This window comes from Stomoxys calcitrans, chromosome 3, assembly GCF_963082655.1.
Source record: "Stomoxys calcitrans chromosome 3, idStoCalc2.1, whole genome shotgun sequence".
Lineage (NCBI taxonomy): Eukaryota > Metazoa > Arthropoda > Insecta > Diptera > Muscidae > Stomoxys > Stomoxys calcitrans.
The window spans coordinates 36,914,981-36,931,547 of record NC_081554.1 but is presented as its reverse complement, the minus strand read 5'-3'; the positions used below and the strand labels follow the sequence as shown (position 1 = coordinate 36,931,547).

The following is a 16,567-nucleotide window of genomic DNA, read 5'->3' as shown; positions in this document are numbered from 1 at the left end:
TCAGTCAAGTCGAATAAGAATAGCGCCTCTAAGGCTCAAGAAGTAAAGATTCGAGTTCAGTTTATATGGCGATTTGAACTATTCTTGACTCAATTATTGGAAGTCAGAACAGCACATACCTATGCGATATTTCAACCACATCGTATAAGAATTGCGCCCTCTAGAGGCCCAAGAACTCGGTTTATATGGCAGTTTATATGACATAACTGTCATATAAACCGAACTTGGTTTATATTGCAGTTATGTCAAAATATGTACCTATATGGCCCATTTACAATCCTAACCGACCTACAATAATAAGAAATATTTGTGCAAAATTTCAAGAGCCTAGTTTTACTCCTCTGATAGTTTGCTTGTTTTCGACAAACAAATGGCTAAATCGCTTCAGAATGTCAAGAGGATCAAGAATATTTGTACTTTATGGGGTCACAAATCTATATTTCAAGCTATTACAAACGGAATGACTTGGTTACTATGCCCCCCATCCTATACTGGTGGGTATAAAAACTATTCTTCATATACATAAGGCTTGGTAAAATATCACCTGCACTCTCATATCTAAATGTGTCATCTATTTGTGGAAATACCCATATTGGTTGGTTAGTTTAGTTATCATTTTATAAAATCGCGCTCCCGCACACTGCTGTAGAGATGGATGGATGGATGGATGGTTGGTTGGATGTTTGTGTATAGATATGTATATATGTATGTCAGTATGTTTGTCCGTTTGTTCAGTCATACATACTAACGACCAACGGACGATAACACCAGCAGCAGCAGCAGCGGTAGCAGTATTCAGATATTCTATATGAACGAACCACCAACAAACAACCAACCATTCAACATTCATTGGCAGTAGATCTCCAAATCTACAATTCAAACAAAACAACAGCAACAACAAAATCTACAGAATATTCAGAAAAATGTTGAAATGTTTCGTTGCTACGAACTGCAATATTGCGATATGACTTGCAAACAAGCAAAAATGTAGACGACCAGTGTTGCCGTCAGAAGTCCAAGAAGGGCTACGAATCAAAGTTTTCACGAAATAATTTACAACATCAAACCTTTATTTAATTCCTCGATACAATTGATTCAGATTGGCGGTTGGGAAGCACTTGCTAATGTCGGCATTGAACTTTACCACCTAACCAGCATAAAGCTGGCTGATAATCAACAAAGCAGCAGGAGTCTGTGGTTTACCAACTGAACTTTTGAAAACTCCTGACGAAACGCTGACAAAGCGGGATTGAATGGCTTCCTAATTGTCTGAGAAGATATTTATGCCTATCGTCGTTATGACATTATATCATAGCCATTCCACCACTTCCTCAATTGCAAGGATCTCAGCTTAATACACACTGCAGTAACCTTTTCGATACGACCAGTTTTAGATCTTTAGAGAACAAAGGCAAACCTGGCCGTCTAGTTTGGAACCATCCGCATAGAAGTCTATGTGACTTCTATTACTATGGATATCGTAGTTCCAATCGGTTTTATCAGGAAAGTTCCCTTAGACTTTCGGCAGTGGTTGCAGCAATCTATCTAGCATTAAATTCAGTGCATCAGATGGTGTCTTCTTCAGTGCGGTTGTGATGCACAAACAAGCCATCCTTTGAATCCAGTTGAACAGGTGGACTTTTGAAGCGTCGTCCACCAGACCACAACGCCATACTGCATTATAGGTCGGACAACTGCAGTATATACCCAGTTTCATGCTGTTCAAACCCCCAGCATACATTATATTGGACATACTTCTTTAGTTCCAATCCTTCCAAAATGGGGTACATCCAAACAAAATCAAACATTTAAAATTCATTCATCCAAAACTGGAGGCATATATACGCACAACGGCAACTCTGGCTACCATGCTCATTGCCAAACCGCACACATAGCTAAAAGAGTTCAAATATTAGGCAAATAACAAACCTAACTGACTTCACAGAATTTTGAAACATTCATTCGCACCAAAACATCTATCAAGGCTTTGAATGAATGAAAAAGAGGATCTCAAAGAATATCCAACTACAAGCCATGGACGATTACGTGTTTCTTTGCCATACTATACTCATTATAAACAACACGTACGAATGTACTGCAAGAGCATACAATAAAAGGCTGTCGGCAGTCCAATAGTGCGTGTGTGTGTGTGTGCGTTATGTGTTGGCGGTGTAGGTCGTCTGTTTGTACGTGTATATATGTCTGCTATATCCGTTTTGTGTTGTTAATTTGAAACACTAAGCGGTAGCGGAGTTCCTTTACCATGTGGTGGGGTTTTGTATTGCATGCCTGCCTGGTTCGTTGGGTGGCTTGCTCGTTCGTTTGAGTTGGTGCTCGATGTCTCCGTTGTATAGGGTTGTGAGCTAAATGTTTCTTTGTGCGATGGTGATTGTTTTGACGATGATGGTGATGGTGATGATGATGATGATGAGGTTTGTTTGGTTTGGTATGGTTTCTTCGCTTGGCTGACTGTGTGTGGATTGGATTGATGTTATCTAACACTTGGGCTGCTTTGCTTATCAATGCTTTATCAGTTATTTCGTATTTTAAACGAAGTACCGCACTGTGGTTACATTCTGGATAAAATTAAAAAAAAAAGAATTTATTTTGGAAAAAGTTCAAGTAAAATGTTACTTAGGTGGTCTTTGCCATTTAATTTTTGATACCCTCCACCATAGGATCGAGGGTATACTAATTTTGTCATTCCGTTTGTAACACATCGAAATATTGAGATGAGACCCAACAAAGTGTATACATTCTTGATCGTTTTAACAATCTAAGTCGATTTAGACAAAATTTCAAGTGCTTAGCATTATGCCTTCGAAAGTTAGCGTCTTTTCGACAGACGTACAGACACGTCTGTTGAAAAGACGCTAACTTACGAAGGCATAATGCTAAGCACTTGAAATTTTGCTTGAATACTTCCTATTAGTGTAGGTCTGTTGGGTTTGTAAAAGGGCTATATCATTTCATATAGCTGTCATAAAAACCAATCCTGGTCTTTGACATCTTGAGCCTCTAGGAGACGCAATTCTTATCCGATTTGTCTGATATTTTGTATACTTTGATACTACCAACAATTATGCCAAGAATGGTCTAAATCGGTTAATAATCTGTTATAGCTCCCATATAAACCGATCTCAAATCTTGACATCTTGAGCCACCAATTCTTATTCGATTTTGCTGAAATTTAGCATGAAGTGTTTTGTTTTGATCTCGGATCTGGGTTTCTTGAACCGCTAGAGGGCGCAATTCCTAACCAATTTGTCTGAAATTTTATATTAGAAGTTTTGTTTCAACCACCAACAACTGCGCGAAGTATGGTTCAAATCGGTTCATAAACTGATATAGCTCCCATATAAACTAATCGCGGATCTTGACTTCTTGAGCCGCTAGAGGGCGCAATTATTATTATTCGATTTGGCTGAAATTTTGCATTAGGTGTTTTGTTTTGTCTTTCAACAACCGCACCAAGTATGTTCCAAATTGGTTTATAAACTGATATAGCTCCTATATAAACCGATCTCGGATCTTGACTTCTTGAGCCACTAGAGGCCGCAATTATTATCCGATTTGGATGAAATTTTTCATGAAATGTTTTGACTTTCAATAACTGAGCCAAGTATGGTCAAAAACGGCTCATTACCTGATATAGCTCCCATATAAACCGATTGCGGATCTTAATTTCTTGAGCCGCTAGAGGGTGCAATTATTATCCGATTTGTCTGAATTTTGCACAAACTGTTTTGTTTCGACTTTCAATAACTGTGCCAAGTACGGTCCAAATCGATTCATAACCTGATATAGCTCCCATATAAACCGATCTCGGAGCTTGACTTCTTCAGCCGCTAGAGGGCGCAATTATAATCCGATTTGGATGAAATTTTGCATGAAGTGTTTTTTTTTTCGACTTTCAATAACTGTGCCAAGTAAGGTCCAAATCTGTTCATAAACTGATAGAGCTCCCATATAAATCGATCTCATAGCTTGACTTCTTGAGCCACTAGAGGGCGCTATTATTATCCAAATTGGCTCAAATTTTGCACGAAGTTTTTTGTTTCGACTTTCAATAACTGTGCCAAGTAAGGTCCAAATCGGTTCATAAACTGATAGAGCTTCCATATAAACCGATCTCGGATCTTGACTTCTTGAGCAGCTATAGGGCGCTATTGTTATACGATTGGGCTGAAACTTTGCACGACGTGTTTCGTTTGGACTTTCAATAACTGTGCCAAGTAAGGTCCAAATCGGTTCATAACCTGATAGAGCTGCCATGTAAACCCATCTTGGAGCTTAATTTTGCATCACTGTCGTTGACGGTAACGTTTTTTTCACGGTCGTCTTTTAAGAAAAATAGGTTTGCATCGGTAAAATTTTTGATGCATGTTCGCATGATCGTTTTTTTTGTTTAAGTATCCTTTAAGCCAGAAACGAGCGTCATCGCTGAACACAGTTTTTCGATAAAACAGCGGATTTCAATCGAGCTGTTTTTAGTTTAGGTGTAAGTAACATTCTGCCTTAAAAAATATTCAGAATCTCTCCGAATTGTATGCCATATATGGCGAAGACAGCCAGTAGTGAGACTTATTACTTTCGAGGCTGGCTACTTCTGAATCTTCAGTGCTTAGCGACGGAAGAAGAAAAACATTAAGACTACTCTTTGCAATAATACTGGGTCTGTGTCTTCCATTCCACGTACCCTTGAGTAGTTTGAATCTAGAAATTCTTAGTCCAAGAACCATTCTTCCACACATCCATGGATAAAACCCTGCCAAATCCTCCTTCCATCATAAGGTCCTTTAGAGCCGCCTTACAATAGTGGGGATTCAGCCTCTGTTGTCCCAGAACACAAATTTTGGTAATAAATTTTAACAACTTGTATAGATTGTCATATACCATTTCTCCTTAATAAACTTTGTGTTTATTGGCCACTGTGCTTCCTTAACGCAAGTGTATATCCAAGAGAGTAGTTCCACTCAAAAAGAATACGTGGTAGTCGATATCTAAAATTGTCTATCCTTTTGGGAAACTTTCGAGGGAAGCAAAAGAGATCTTTAATTTAAGAATATCAAAAAAAAGGAGAAGATAAAGATTGAAAAAAAGTTCTATACGGCTTATCTTGGCATTAATTTCATACTCATACCTTTAAGAGACATAAGCACATGTATACATCTCTTTGGGCGGCACCGAGGTTGCCGTTGTAATTTTTGGGCATAAAAGTGGGATTTGGAAAATGAGGAAGAAAAGAAGAACTGTTGTCTTAGATTGATTCTAATTGATTCTCAGTCTATACCAGGTACAGACACAGGACGTTACAAAACACCGCTTGCGAAATTTGGACAAATCCGTCAAAATTTTCGCTCTTTAGATGCTTAAAGAGTCTTATCACATAATCGGTTATATGGGAGTTATATCAGATTATGGACCGATTCAGACAATACTCGGAACATATGTTGGGATAACAGAACGTCGAATGCTAAATTTCAGTCAAATTGATTGTCAATTGCTTCCTTCAGATGTTCAATAAAACATATCGGCAGATCGGTTTATATGAGCGCCATTTTAGGCTATGAACATATTCATACCAAACTTTGGACATATGTTGAAGAACGTCACTTTCAAATTTAGATTAGTATAACCTCCTATAAAGGATTCGAACCCCTGCGTGAAAATCCGAAAATGTTTCAGCTTTGATTATCGCCTTACTTATGCGGCATGTCGTTCGGATTGGGCAAAAAATCAGCCCATTATCATTTAGCTTAAATTTTAATCGAACTGCACTCATTGATATGAGAGAAGTATCAAATGTTCCTTAATGGAATGTTAATGGGAAATTTATGATCTGCTGTATTTTCCATTTGTTTGTATTTTTGGTTGGAATACATTACATTGTTCCGGCAATACATATACAATATAATCGATTTGTAGTTACTCTTTATTAATTCTAAGACTTGTTCTCTCACCAACTTTTGCTGCACTTTTATGGAATAGAAACTCTATTCACTTCTGGTTGAGCATTAGGTTGGATTAGGTTTAGGTGGAAGTCTGCCATCAGACTCACTTAGACGTTTTCGTCCATTGTGATACCACAGGAACAGGAAGGTACCTTCTAGTTGTTGTACCTTCTAGTCGTTGAACCATCCAGATCACTTTGAAAGGCCCAACAACTTGCGAATGTTAACCTCCGCTAAAACAGACAAATTCTCAAAGAAGTGAGTACCTAAGTCAGAAGGAGTTAAACTTCTGACTGTCAGTGCGGGGCACACACATAGCAGATATTCTATAGTCTCTTCTTCTTCGATGTCCACACAGCTTCCGCAAAAGTCGTTACTGGCAACCTTCTGTCAGTCTGTCAGCATGTTTTCCGATCAGACAGTGACCTATCATGCCGAACACAATGACTGAGAGGTCCGCTCTAGCCAGCGACAGTAAGGCGATAAACCTCTTAAAATTTAGACAAGACTACATATCATGCCCACAACACCTACTGTCAATAATTTAATTTTCTTGATCTTTGACCATACTTCCAAGCATGTTGGAAGTCGTCGGAACAGAACTCTGTGCAACATTTCAGCCAATTCCTTTAACAATTGCGCCTTCCCAGGGCTCAAGGTCTCAAATCAGGAGATCGGTTTATATGGGTTTATCAAGTTATGGAAGGTACTTGACAAGGTTGTTGGAAGTCGTATCAGAACACTATATGCAAAATTTCAGCCAAATCCTATAACAATTGCTGCTTACAGTCTCCCAAGATGTCATATCGGGAGTTCAGTTTACACGGCAGCTACACCTGGTTATCGAACGATTTGAATAGTACTTGGCACGGTTGTTGGAAATTGTATTAGCAAACGATGTGCCAAATTTCAGACGTACCTGGTAACAATTGCGGCTTCCAGGGGCTCAAGATCTCAAATCGGGAGATCGGTTTATATGGGAGCCATATCAGGTTATTGACTGATTTGGACCGTACCTGGCACAGCTGTTGGAAGTCGCAACAGAACGCTACGTACAAAATCTCAGTTTAATCGGATAACCATTGCGGCGTCAAGGGGCTCAAAATGTCAAGTCGGGAAACAGGTTAATATGGGAGCTCTATCAGGTTATAGACCGAAATCACGAAACAGGTTATAGACTGAAATCACGAAACAGGTTAATATGTGAGCTATATCAGGTTAAAGACCGATTTTGAATTGTGGTTTTCAGGGGCTCAAAATGTGAAATCGAGAGACTTGTTAATATAGGAGCTATATCAGGTTAAAAGTTGCTCAAAACATCAAATCGGGAGACAGGTTAATATGGGAGCTATATCAGGTTAAGGACTGATTTCGACCATATTAACCACGGATATTGAAAGTCGAAAAGAAACACTACACACAAAATGTTGACCAAATCGGATAATAATTGTGACTTCTAGGGGCCTACGAAGTCAAGTCGTAGGACCCCTTTATATGGGAGCTACAGCCAAATTTACCACTGTGGCCTTCGGGTAAATTTTTACCAGCATCCATTGGGGAGGGAACCCAAGATTCGACTCTGCGGAACTAGAGCCGAAATTATTCGATCAAACATGTGACATGTCCAGAAATGGGTTTCTACCGGGTAAATACCCAATGCTTGGGTATTTAATATAGTCCTATCTGAACAACATTCAACAAAAAATTTGAAGGGGTCTACCAGAATACACTGTACCAAATTCCATTGAATCGAATAAAAATGTTCTTTTTATGGGCTCAATACACTATATAGGGAGATATATATGTCAACTATATCTAAAAATGGTCTGATCTGGACCACATTTGACAGAAATGGGTAGGGGTCTACCTGAACTTACTGTGCCAATTTTCAATGAAATCGGTTAATAAATGGATCTTTTATGGCCTTTATACCCTATATGGGGAGATTGGGCGGTCGATTTATCGGACCGCTATGGACCGATTAATCGACCAAATATAATCCAATCTGTACCACACTTCACAGAAATGGGTAGGGATCTACCAGATTTCACAGTGCTAAATTTCTTCGAAATCGGATGAAAAATGACCAATTTACTGTCTCAAAACTTTAAGTCTGGATATCGGTCTATACAGCGGAGAATGAGAAGAACAAAGAATACGAAATCATCAAAAATTTTTTGGAAAATGTTTTTATAGCCAAGATGTCTGCAAAATTATAAATACCCAGATTTTGGGTATATATGGGTAAATACCCGGTTTTTTTTTTCAATTTACTGGGTAATTGTCTTTTGGGTATTTACCCATCTCTAACCATGCTATTTCATGCATTCTTTGATAACTCTAATTTTCCCTTTTGGTTCGTATTATGGTCAGGCAGTAGGTAGCAGATCAGAGGCCACCGTGGCGTAGAGGTTAGCATGTTCGCCTATGACGCCGAACGCCTTGTTTCAAGTCCTGGCGTGAGCATGAGAACAATTTTCAATTTTAATATCTGCAAAATTATAAATACCCAGCTTTTGGGTATATAAGGGTAATACCCTGGTATTAACCCAAATTTACCCACTTTACCGGGTAAACACCTTTTGGGTATTTACCCATTGCCCATCTCTGGACATGTTATATGAGCTGTCGCTTTCTCTATTCATAAGATTTGTCTTATGTTCATCAAATACGAATAGAGCGCTCTCTAATCGGCTTGTATTCTCATATGCATTGTACTTTTTTTTATATAAACATGTGTCTACTTCAACGAAATAGTTGCTCGATTCAATCGAAAAAGTTGCATATTTATTCCAAAATCCATTTGTCATATTCAATTTTTTTTGTACATATCACACGATGTCTAGAACTTTCAGAGTTACTATTTTATGAAATTACATACCTATGACATGTCTGATCGTGCAATAGGAGTTTAAGCACGTTTTTACTTGTTTAGTTTTTCTTCAAACTATCCGGCAACTTTATGGTGGTGGCGTTATAAGAAAGGTGCAATGTTTTGTATTGCTGGTGCTGCTGTTATGACTGCTGACACTTTAGTTAACATCATCAGACGGTCTGACAAGCCGCTAGGCGGACCAACCAACCAGCCAACAAACCAACTGAAATGAACGAACCAACAACAAGCAGCCAACCCCACCAAACCAAACGCAGAGTCGTTCGTTCATACAACAACACAACCATCATCATCATCATCATTATTATCGTCGAGCCAAAGGCAACAACAACGGCACTAGGCAGAGATAAAGATTTGTATTATACACTCACTCACTCATATTATCACAAGAATATCAGCTGTTTGCTAGCTGGCTTGCTTTGCCATACCCAGAGCACACACACTACTTACATACATACAAGTACGTATGGGCCAGCAATAACAACAAGAACAGCATGAACACCGAAATGAAAAATCAACATGCGCTTCGTACGTTTCGTTCGTTCGTATCTTTGTATCTGACAGTAAAAAATTTCATTACTTAACGCTCATTCGCTTTTCAGTTTACTGCAGAACGTGAAACAAGCAACACAACAAACGCCGTCGTGTTTGTGTTGTAGCCATCCATTGTCTTCGTTGCATTCGTTCGTTCGTCTTTGCCGTTATTAACGTCAGCGAGAGTCAGTCACTCAAGTCGCCGTCTGAGTCTCATTTGCACAGTTAGTTTTGGTGTTTCGAATTAATGCAAAAACAACAAAAGAAAAATTGTACGCTTGATAAAATCAAACATAAATAAAACAAAAATAAAAATATTGTTTACAGCACAGCAAATTGCAAAAAGAAACAAAACAAATTGAAAATGCTAAAATACCTTTTAAAAGCGTACATGGAAATTAAAAGTGCATTCCTAGTTGGTTTAAGTGAAAATCCTAAAAGAAACTGTAATGAAAATTAAATGAAAGCAAACAAAAGGCATAGTGTTTAGTGAATTATCTCAAGAAGAAACTAGAAATGAATTGTGAAAAATAGTTTTCAAAAAAGAAAGAATACAGATACGAGTATTATGAAATTCCAAAGCAAAGCCTAAAGGCACCATTCCCACCCAATAGCAGCAGCAGCAGCCAATAGCTATCAATACTCCATGGAATACCAGCAGCAACAACAACGTGTTATATCTATAAAACAACAAACAAACAAAGTGGAGCTGCTGTTATGTGTGGTTTATCTTGAAATGTGTGCCCAGAGAGTGTATTTTGTATTTTGAAAATAACAGCAAAATGCTCATATCAAAATAATACCAAAGCAATTCTTAAGAATTTCTTAAACTCGCATTGAAGTGTGACTTTTATTGCAAAAACAAACAACGAATCCAAACTAATCAGCCAAAGACTGTGCTGACCGACCACTGAGTCAGTCAGTCAGTCCGTGAATGAATGCCTCTTATGACAAGCCAACAACACCAACAACAATAACAACAGCTGATTAGAATTACAAATACAAAGTGGATATTAAATAACAACTAAACAACAACAACAACAAAAATAGCAGCAGCAAACAACAATAACAGTAAAACGTGAATAATAACAAACAAACATTAACCATCGACGAGCACCAGCAATGTTTGGTAATATTTTTTTATTTATTATCTCTTTTTGTACCTATATCATATTTCTCTCTTCCCCTCTCTCTCTCTCGCTCGACGAGCACCTGCTGAAGTGATTAATTACCTTGAGTTTGCAAACAAACTAAATTTTACATTTATATCAAATGAAAATGTGGCAGGGTTGTATGTATTCTCCCCGCGCTTTATCACCTGCTTAACTTTCTTAGGAAATTAGTCATATTTCTAAGGATAAAACAACTAAAAAACATACTAAGATCGGTTAAAAAGAGGCTGTGGATATTAATCCGCCCCATGCCACTATGGACATACACCTAAGATTATTGGCTTAGGTGTATGTCAATAGTGGCATGGGGCGAATTAATATCCGCACCCTCTTTTCAACCTAACCTACTAAGTTCGGTCGGGACGAACCTAAAGACCCCACCACCATGGACTCCACTAAAAATTTGCACAAATTGACTAAGTTGAAGGTTTCTGGCAAATCAGTCAAAAATTAAATCTTTCTAGGGTAATAGAAGAGTAACCCGGAGATCATTTAGTATGGGAGCTATATCAGATGATACAGTGATTTACTTAACACGGATGTTCGAAGTCACAACAGAACAATACGTGTTAATTGTCTGCCAAATCGGACCACAATTGCGACGACCAGAGGCTCAAGATCTCAAATCGGGAGATCGGTTTATATGGGAGCTATATCAGGTTATAGAGCGATTTGGATTGTACTTGGCACTGTTGATGAAAATCGGAACAGAATATGGGAGCTATATCAGGTTATAAAGCGACTTGTATTGTACTTGGCACGGTTGATGGAAATCGCAACATAATACTACGTGCGAAATTTCAACCCAATCGGATAACAACTACGCCTTCCAGGGGCTCAAGATTTCGAATCGTAAGATTGGTTTATATGGGAACTATTGGGTTGCCAAAAAGTAATTGCGGATTTTTTAAAAGAAAGTAAATGCATTTTTAATAAAACTTAGAATGAACTTTAATCAAATATACTTTTTTTACACTTTTTTTCTAAAGCAAGCTAAAAGTAACAGCTGATAACTGACAGAAGAAAGAATGCAATTACAGAGTCACAAAATTGTCAACGCCGACAATGTGAAAAATCCGCAATTACTTTTTGGGCAACCCAATATATCAGCTTAGAGTCCCATTTGGACCCTTCTTGTCATAGTCGTTGAAAGTCATAACAGAACAAAACGTGTAAAATTTCTGCCAAATCGGACAACTAGTGCGACTTGCAGAGGCTCACGATCTCAAATTGGGAGATCGGTTTATATGGGAGCTATATCAGCTTGTATACCGATTTGCTATAGTTGTTGAAAGTCGTAACAGAGTACTGCGTGAAAAATTTTAGTTAAATCGGATGACAGTAATGGCTTTCAGGGGTTCAGGATTTCATTCTAAAATTTTATGACACCAAGTTTCGAGGTGTCTCCCAAGACTTGATCTTTCCATCGGGCTTTTGGTCGTACCAGTTTGCGTGTTCCATCGTGTTTTCCTCCAAAAGACTTCTTTTGCTGGAGCTTCTTCATCTTTTCTGACAACATGACCTAGTCAACGCAGCCGATGTATTTTGATATGTGTGACTATGCTATCGTCGTCATACAGCTCATACTCGTAGAAAACATCGTTGGTCTGCTCGTCCTTATCTTCCAGCAGGGCATGGGCACAAATAAGTCTGATGTTGAAGAATTTAAAAAAATCTTCGCTCTAACAGGCAAAAATACTTGAAAATAAAAACTCGACAAAACCTGGTCGGCATTCGAATCTGGGCACAAGGACCAACAGCGGGAATCGTTGCTGTTGTCTAGCGTTCGAAGCCATCAATACAATTTCCAAAAGATGCAAAGAATCATGTGTATATCATGAGAGTAGTGTAAGTGTGTAGACATGAAATCTGCCATTATACGAGCACATGCAAGAGACGAACAGCTAGCAGACAGGATTTTGAAGCGTGGTTAATGTAGTGTTTAAATTATAGAGGCGTTTACGCAATAAGATGGATATTAGTACAACATACCAACGTACTGCCCTTGAAGCTTTCACACCTAATATGACCTAACAGGCAAAAAAAACAAAATTTTTCAATTAGAAGTATCTGTAGAAAATGTCTAGCGGATATCTTTATGCGTGCTTTTCAGCAGAAGAAACAAGTAACCCACAGTGGCACCTGTCTCCTTGGGAGGAGAGAATGTTCCATTTACTAAAAGCGCAAAATACCTTGTTTAGTTGGAAACGAAATTGAACTTCATATCCAACATTTTGGAAAGGACAAGAAGACAACTCTTGCCCTATACACCTGCAAGAGAGCAAACGATGGGGGTTTAAACCACGTGTTATGCACTGGGTATATGATGCTGATGTCAGACCTATAATGCTGTATGGTGTTGTGGTCTGGTGAATGGCGCTTCAAAAGTCCACCTACTGTTCAATACTCAGTCGGATCCAAAAGTTAGCTTGTTTGTGCATCACAGCCGAACTGAGGACTACGCAATCTCATTCACTGAATTTAGTCCTAAACCTAATGCCTCTGGACATTGTGGCTAGACAGATTTCTGCGATCACTGCTGTGAGGCTAAGAGAACTTTCTCTTTGATCATGTGGTAGCTACTGACACTGTGTTATCATTTAAACAATGTCCGATTTTTCAGTCAGTGTGGATTACACATTGCCAGAGCTGCTTTTTGATAAAAAGTACTGTACTACTACTATTCGTGATAGGACCGATTGGAAGCACAATATCTCTGGTAATAGAAGTTACATAGACTTCTATACGGATGGATGCAAACAAGACGACCAGGTGGGCTTTGGGGTGTACTCGATAATCGCATATCTCTCAACGATATAGATGACAAGTTCAAAATTTATCTGTTCTGAATACCCGGCCACAGAGATATCTCAGAGAATTTTTGAGCAGACTAGCTTGCGAGACAGGGTACTACCATACAGATTCCAGGGGAACTGAAATCTGTGGATATGTCTCCAGCGACCAATAAGCTAGGTCTTCATGATCAGTCCTGAAGGGTAAGGTATGACAGATGATCAGAAAGTGCAGGTTGGGAATATTCCAAAATTATGTGGCCTAATATTGGCTTGAATAGGTCTAACACTCTGCTGTCGCTGGCTAGAACAGACGTCTCAGTCATTGTGTCCTTTATGACAGGTCATAAACATGCTGACCGACTGAAGGTTGCAAGTAACTTTACTTTAATTGATTATGACAGAATGTTTGTTCCACTAGCCGAACGTAGAATAGCGTTCCAAGCGCCTCGATCTTCTGTACACATTCTAAAATCTCTGACACCAAGTTTCAAGGTGTTTCCCACAACTTGATCTTTCCATTGGGCTTTTGGTCTTCCCGGTTTGCATGTACCACCGTGTTTGCCTTCAAAAGACGTCATTGCTGGAGCTTCTTCATCCATTCTGACAACATGACCTAGGCAACTCAGCCGTTGTATTTTGATGCGTGTAACTATGCTATCGTCGTCATACAGCTCGTGGTTGCAAGTAACGACTTCTGCATAAACTGTGAGGACGTCGACGAAGGAGATACTATAGAAAATCTGCTGTGTGTGTCCTACAATGGCAGTCAGAAGGAGGTCCACTTTCTCATTGATTTGAGAGCTTGTCTGATTTAGCGAATGTGAACATTTGCATGTTTTTAGGCTTTTTGAAGTGGTTTAATAGCAGGAACTATAAGGCATCTTCCTGTGGTATCTCAATTGATGAAAACGTCTAAGTGAGTCTCATGGCAGACTGTCACTTAAACTTAACCTAACCTATCTTTATTCGTTCGACGGCTTTCGTTACTTCAACAGACGGACGGACATGGCTAGATTGACTCATAATGTCAAGACGTTCAAGAATATATCTACTTTATGGGGTCGCAGATCAATATTTCGAGTTGTTACAAACAGAATGACTAGATTACAATACCCCCCATCCTATGGTGGCGGTGATGCGGGAATGCGAAGCATAATCCGCCTAAGCCAACAATCGACTTTTAGTGCGCTCTAAAATACGAAAAGTAAGTAAAAGTAAAAGATTTCGTGCTCTTCACAAAGTCCTTAAACGTCTTCCAGTCCATTCTGCCAAGGTGGTCCAAGTCCAAAATCTCATCCGCAGTCGGAACATTGGAGTCGGTGAAAGTAAAGTCGTAGAACTGGATATCTCCAAGACATTTGATAGAGTCTTGCATGGCGCACTTATATCAAAGCTAGACGCTTTTGGAGTCGGTAATGACTTCTCTCGGTTTATAACGAGCTTTCTTGAGGACCACACGATATTCGGTATTCATCCACTGAATACAAATTGACCGCAGGTGTACCACAAAGCTCTGTCCTTTCTCCGTCTCTTTTTATACCCTCCACCATAGGATGGGGGGTATACTAATTTCGTCATTCTGTTTGTAACTACTCGAAATATTCGTCTGAGACCCCATAAAGTATATATATTCTTGATCGTCGCAACATTTTATGTGGATTTAGCCATGTCCGTCCGTCTGTCCGTCCGCCCGTCTGTCTGTCGAAAGCACGCTAACTTCCGAAGGAGTAAAGCTAGCCGCTTGAAATTTCGCACAAATACTTCTTATTAGTGTAGGTCGGTTGGGTTTGTAAATGGGCCATATCGGTCCATGTTTTGATATAGCTGCCATATAAACCGATCTTGGGTCTTGACTTCTTGAACCTCTAGAAGGCGCAATTCTCATCCGATTGGAATGAAATTTTGTACGACGTGTTTTGTTATGACATCCAACTATTGTGCCTAGTATGGTTCAAATCGGTCTATAACCTGATATAGCTGTCATATAAACCGATCTTGGGTCTTGACTTCTTGGGCCTCTAGAGTGCGCAATTCTTATCCGATTGGAATGAAATTTTGCACGACGTGTTTGGTTATGATATCCAACAACTGTGCCAAGTATGATTCAAATCGGTCCATAACCTGGTATAGCTGCCATATAAACCGATCTTGGATCTTGACTTCTTGAGCCTCTATAGGGCGCAATTCTTATCCGATTTTGTTGAAATTTTGCACGTAGTGTTCTGGTATCACTTCCAACAATTACGCTAAGTAAGGTTTAAATCGGTCCATATTTTGATATAGCTGCCATATAAACTGATCTGGGGTCTTGACTTCTTGAGCCTCTAGAGGGCGCAATTCTCATCCGTTTTGCCTGAAATTTTGCATGAGGTGTTTTGTTATGACTTCCAATAACTGTGCTAAGTATGGCGTAAATCGATATAGAACCTGTTATAGCTGTCATATAAACCGATCAGGGATCTTGACTTCTTGAACCTCTAGAGGGCGCAATTCTCATCCGATTTGGCTGAAATTTTGTACAACGGCTTCCCTCATGACCTAGTATGGTCTGAATCGATCAATAGCTTGATACAGCTCCCATATAAACCTATCTCCCGATTTTCCTTCTAGAGCCCCTACAAGGCGCAATTCTTATCCGAATGAACTGAAATATTACACAATGACTTCTACAATGTTCAGCATTTATTTATGGTCCGAATCGGACTATAACTTGATATAGCTCCAATAGCATAACAGTTCTTATTCAATATTCTATGTTTGTCTAAAAAGAGATACCGCAAAAAGAGACTCCACAAATGCGATCAATGGTGGAGGATATAAAATATTCGGCCCGGCTGAACTTAGCACGCTCTTACTTGTTCTCATTTTCATTGACGATCTACTGAGCCAAACTTCCAATCCAATCTACTCATTTGCGGTTGACAACAGCCTTTGTCATTCATGCTCATTCGATTGGAGACCAAGTCTTCGAGAAACGGAAGACTGAAGGCATTTATGAATGTGACACTCTGCCGCGACTTGCTGGCCATTTCCAAGTGGGAAGGAATGAACAGAGTATAATTTAACGCACGCAAGACGCAGTGTTGTTCGTTGTCACACAAACGATTCGTTGACTTAATGCAATTATCAATATCTAACGATGGTATAGATGTTGACCAATCAGATTCTCTTGATGTTCTGGGCATGAAGATAAAATGTTATGTCCGTTGGACACAACCA

At 39.2% G+C, this 16,567-nt stretch overlaps 1 protein-coding gene across 6 annotated transcripts in view; it reads left to right on the top strand.

The window, feature by feature from the left end:
• LOC106082288 (zinc finger protein ush) overlaps positions 1-16,567 on the top strand; it is a 570,300-nt gene that overhangs the window by 436,640 nt on the left and 117,093 nt on the right. The window contains exon 1 of one of the 6 annotated variants that reach the window (XM_059366045.1): positions 9,458-10,510. The exons of the other annotated variants lie outside the window; for them this stretch is intronic. Within the exon in view, the coding sequence (XP_059222028.1) occupies positions 10,504-10,510 (7 nt within the window). The 5' untranslated portion in view covers positions 9,458-10,503. Of the gene's footprint in view, positions 1-9,457; positions 10,511-16,567 lie in introns of those variants that run through there. 6 annotated transcript variants of the gene reach the window in all.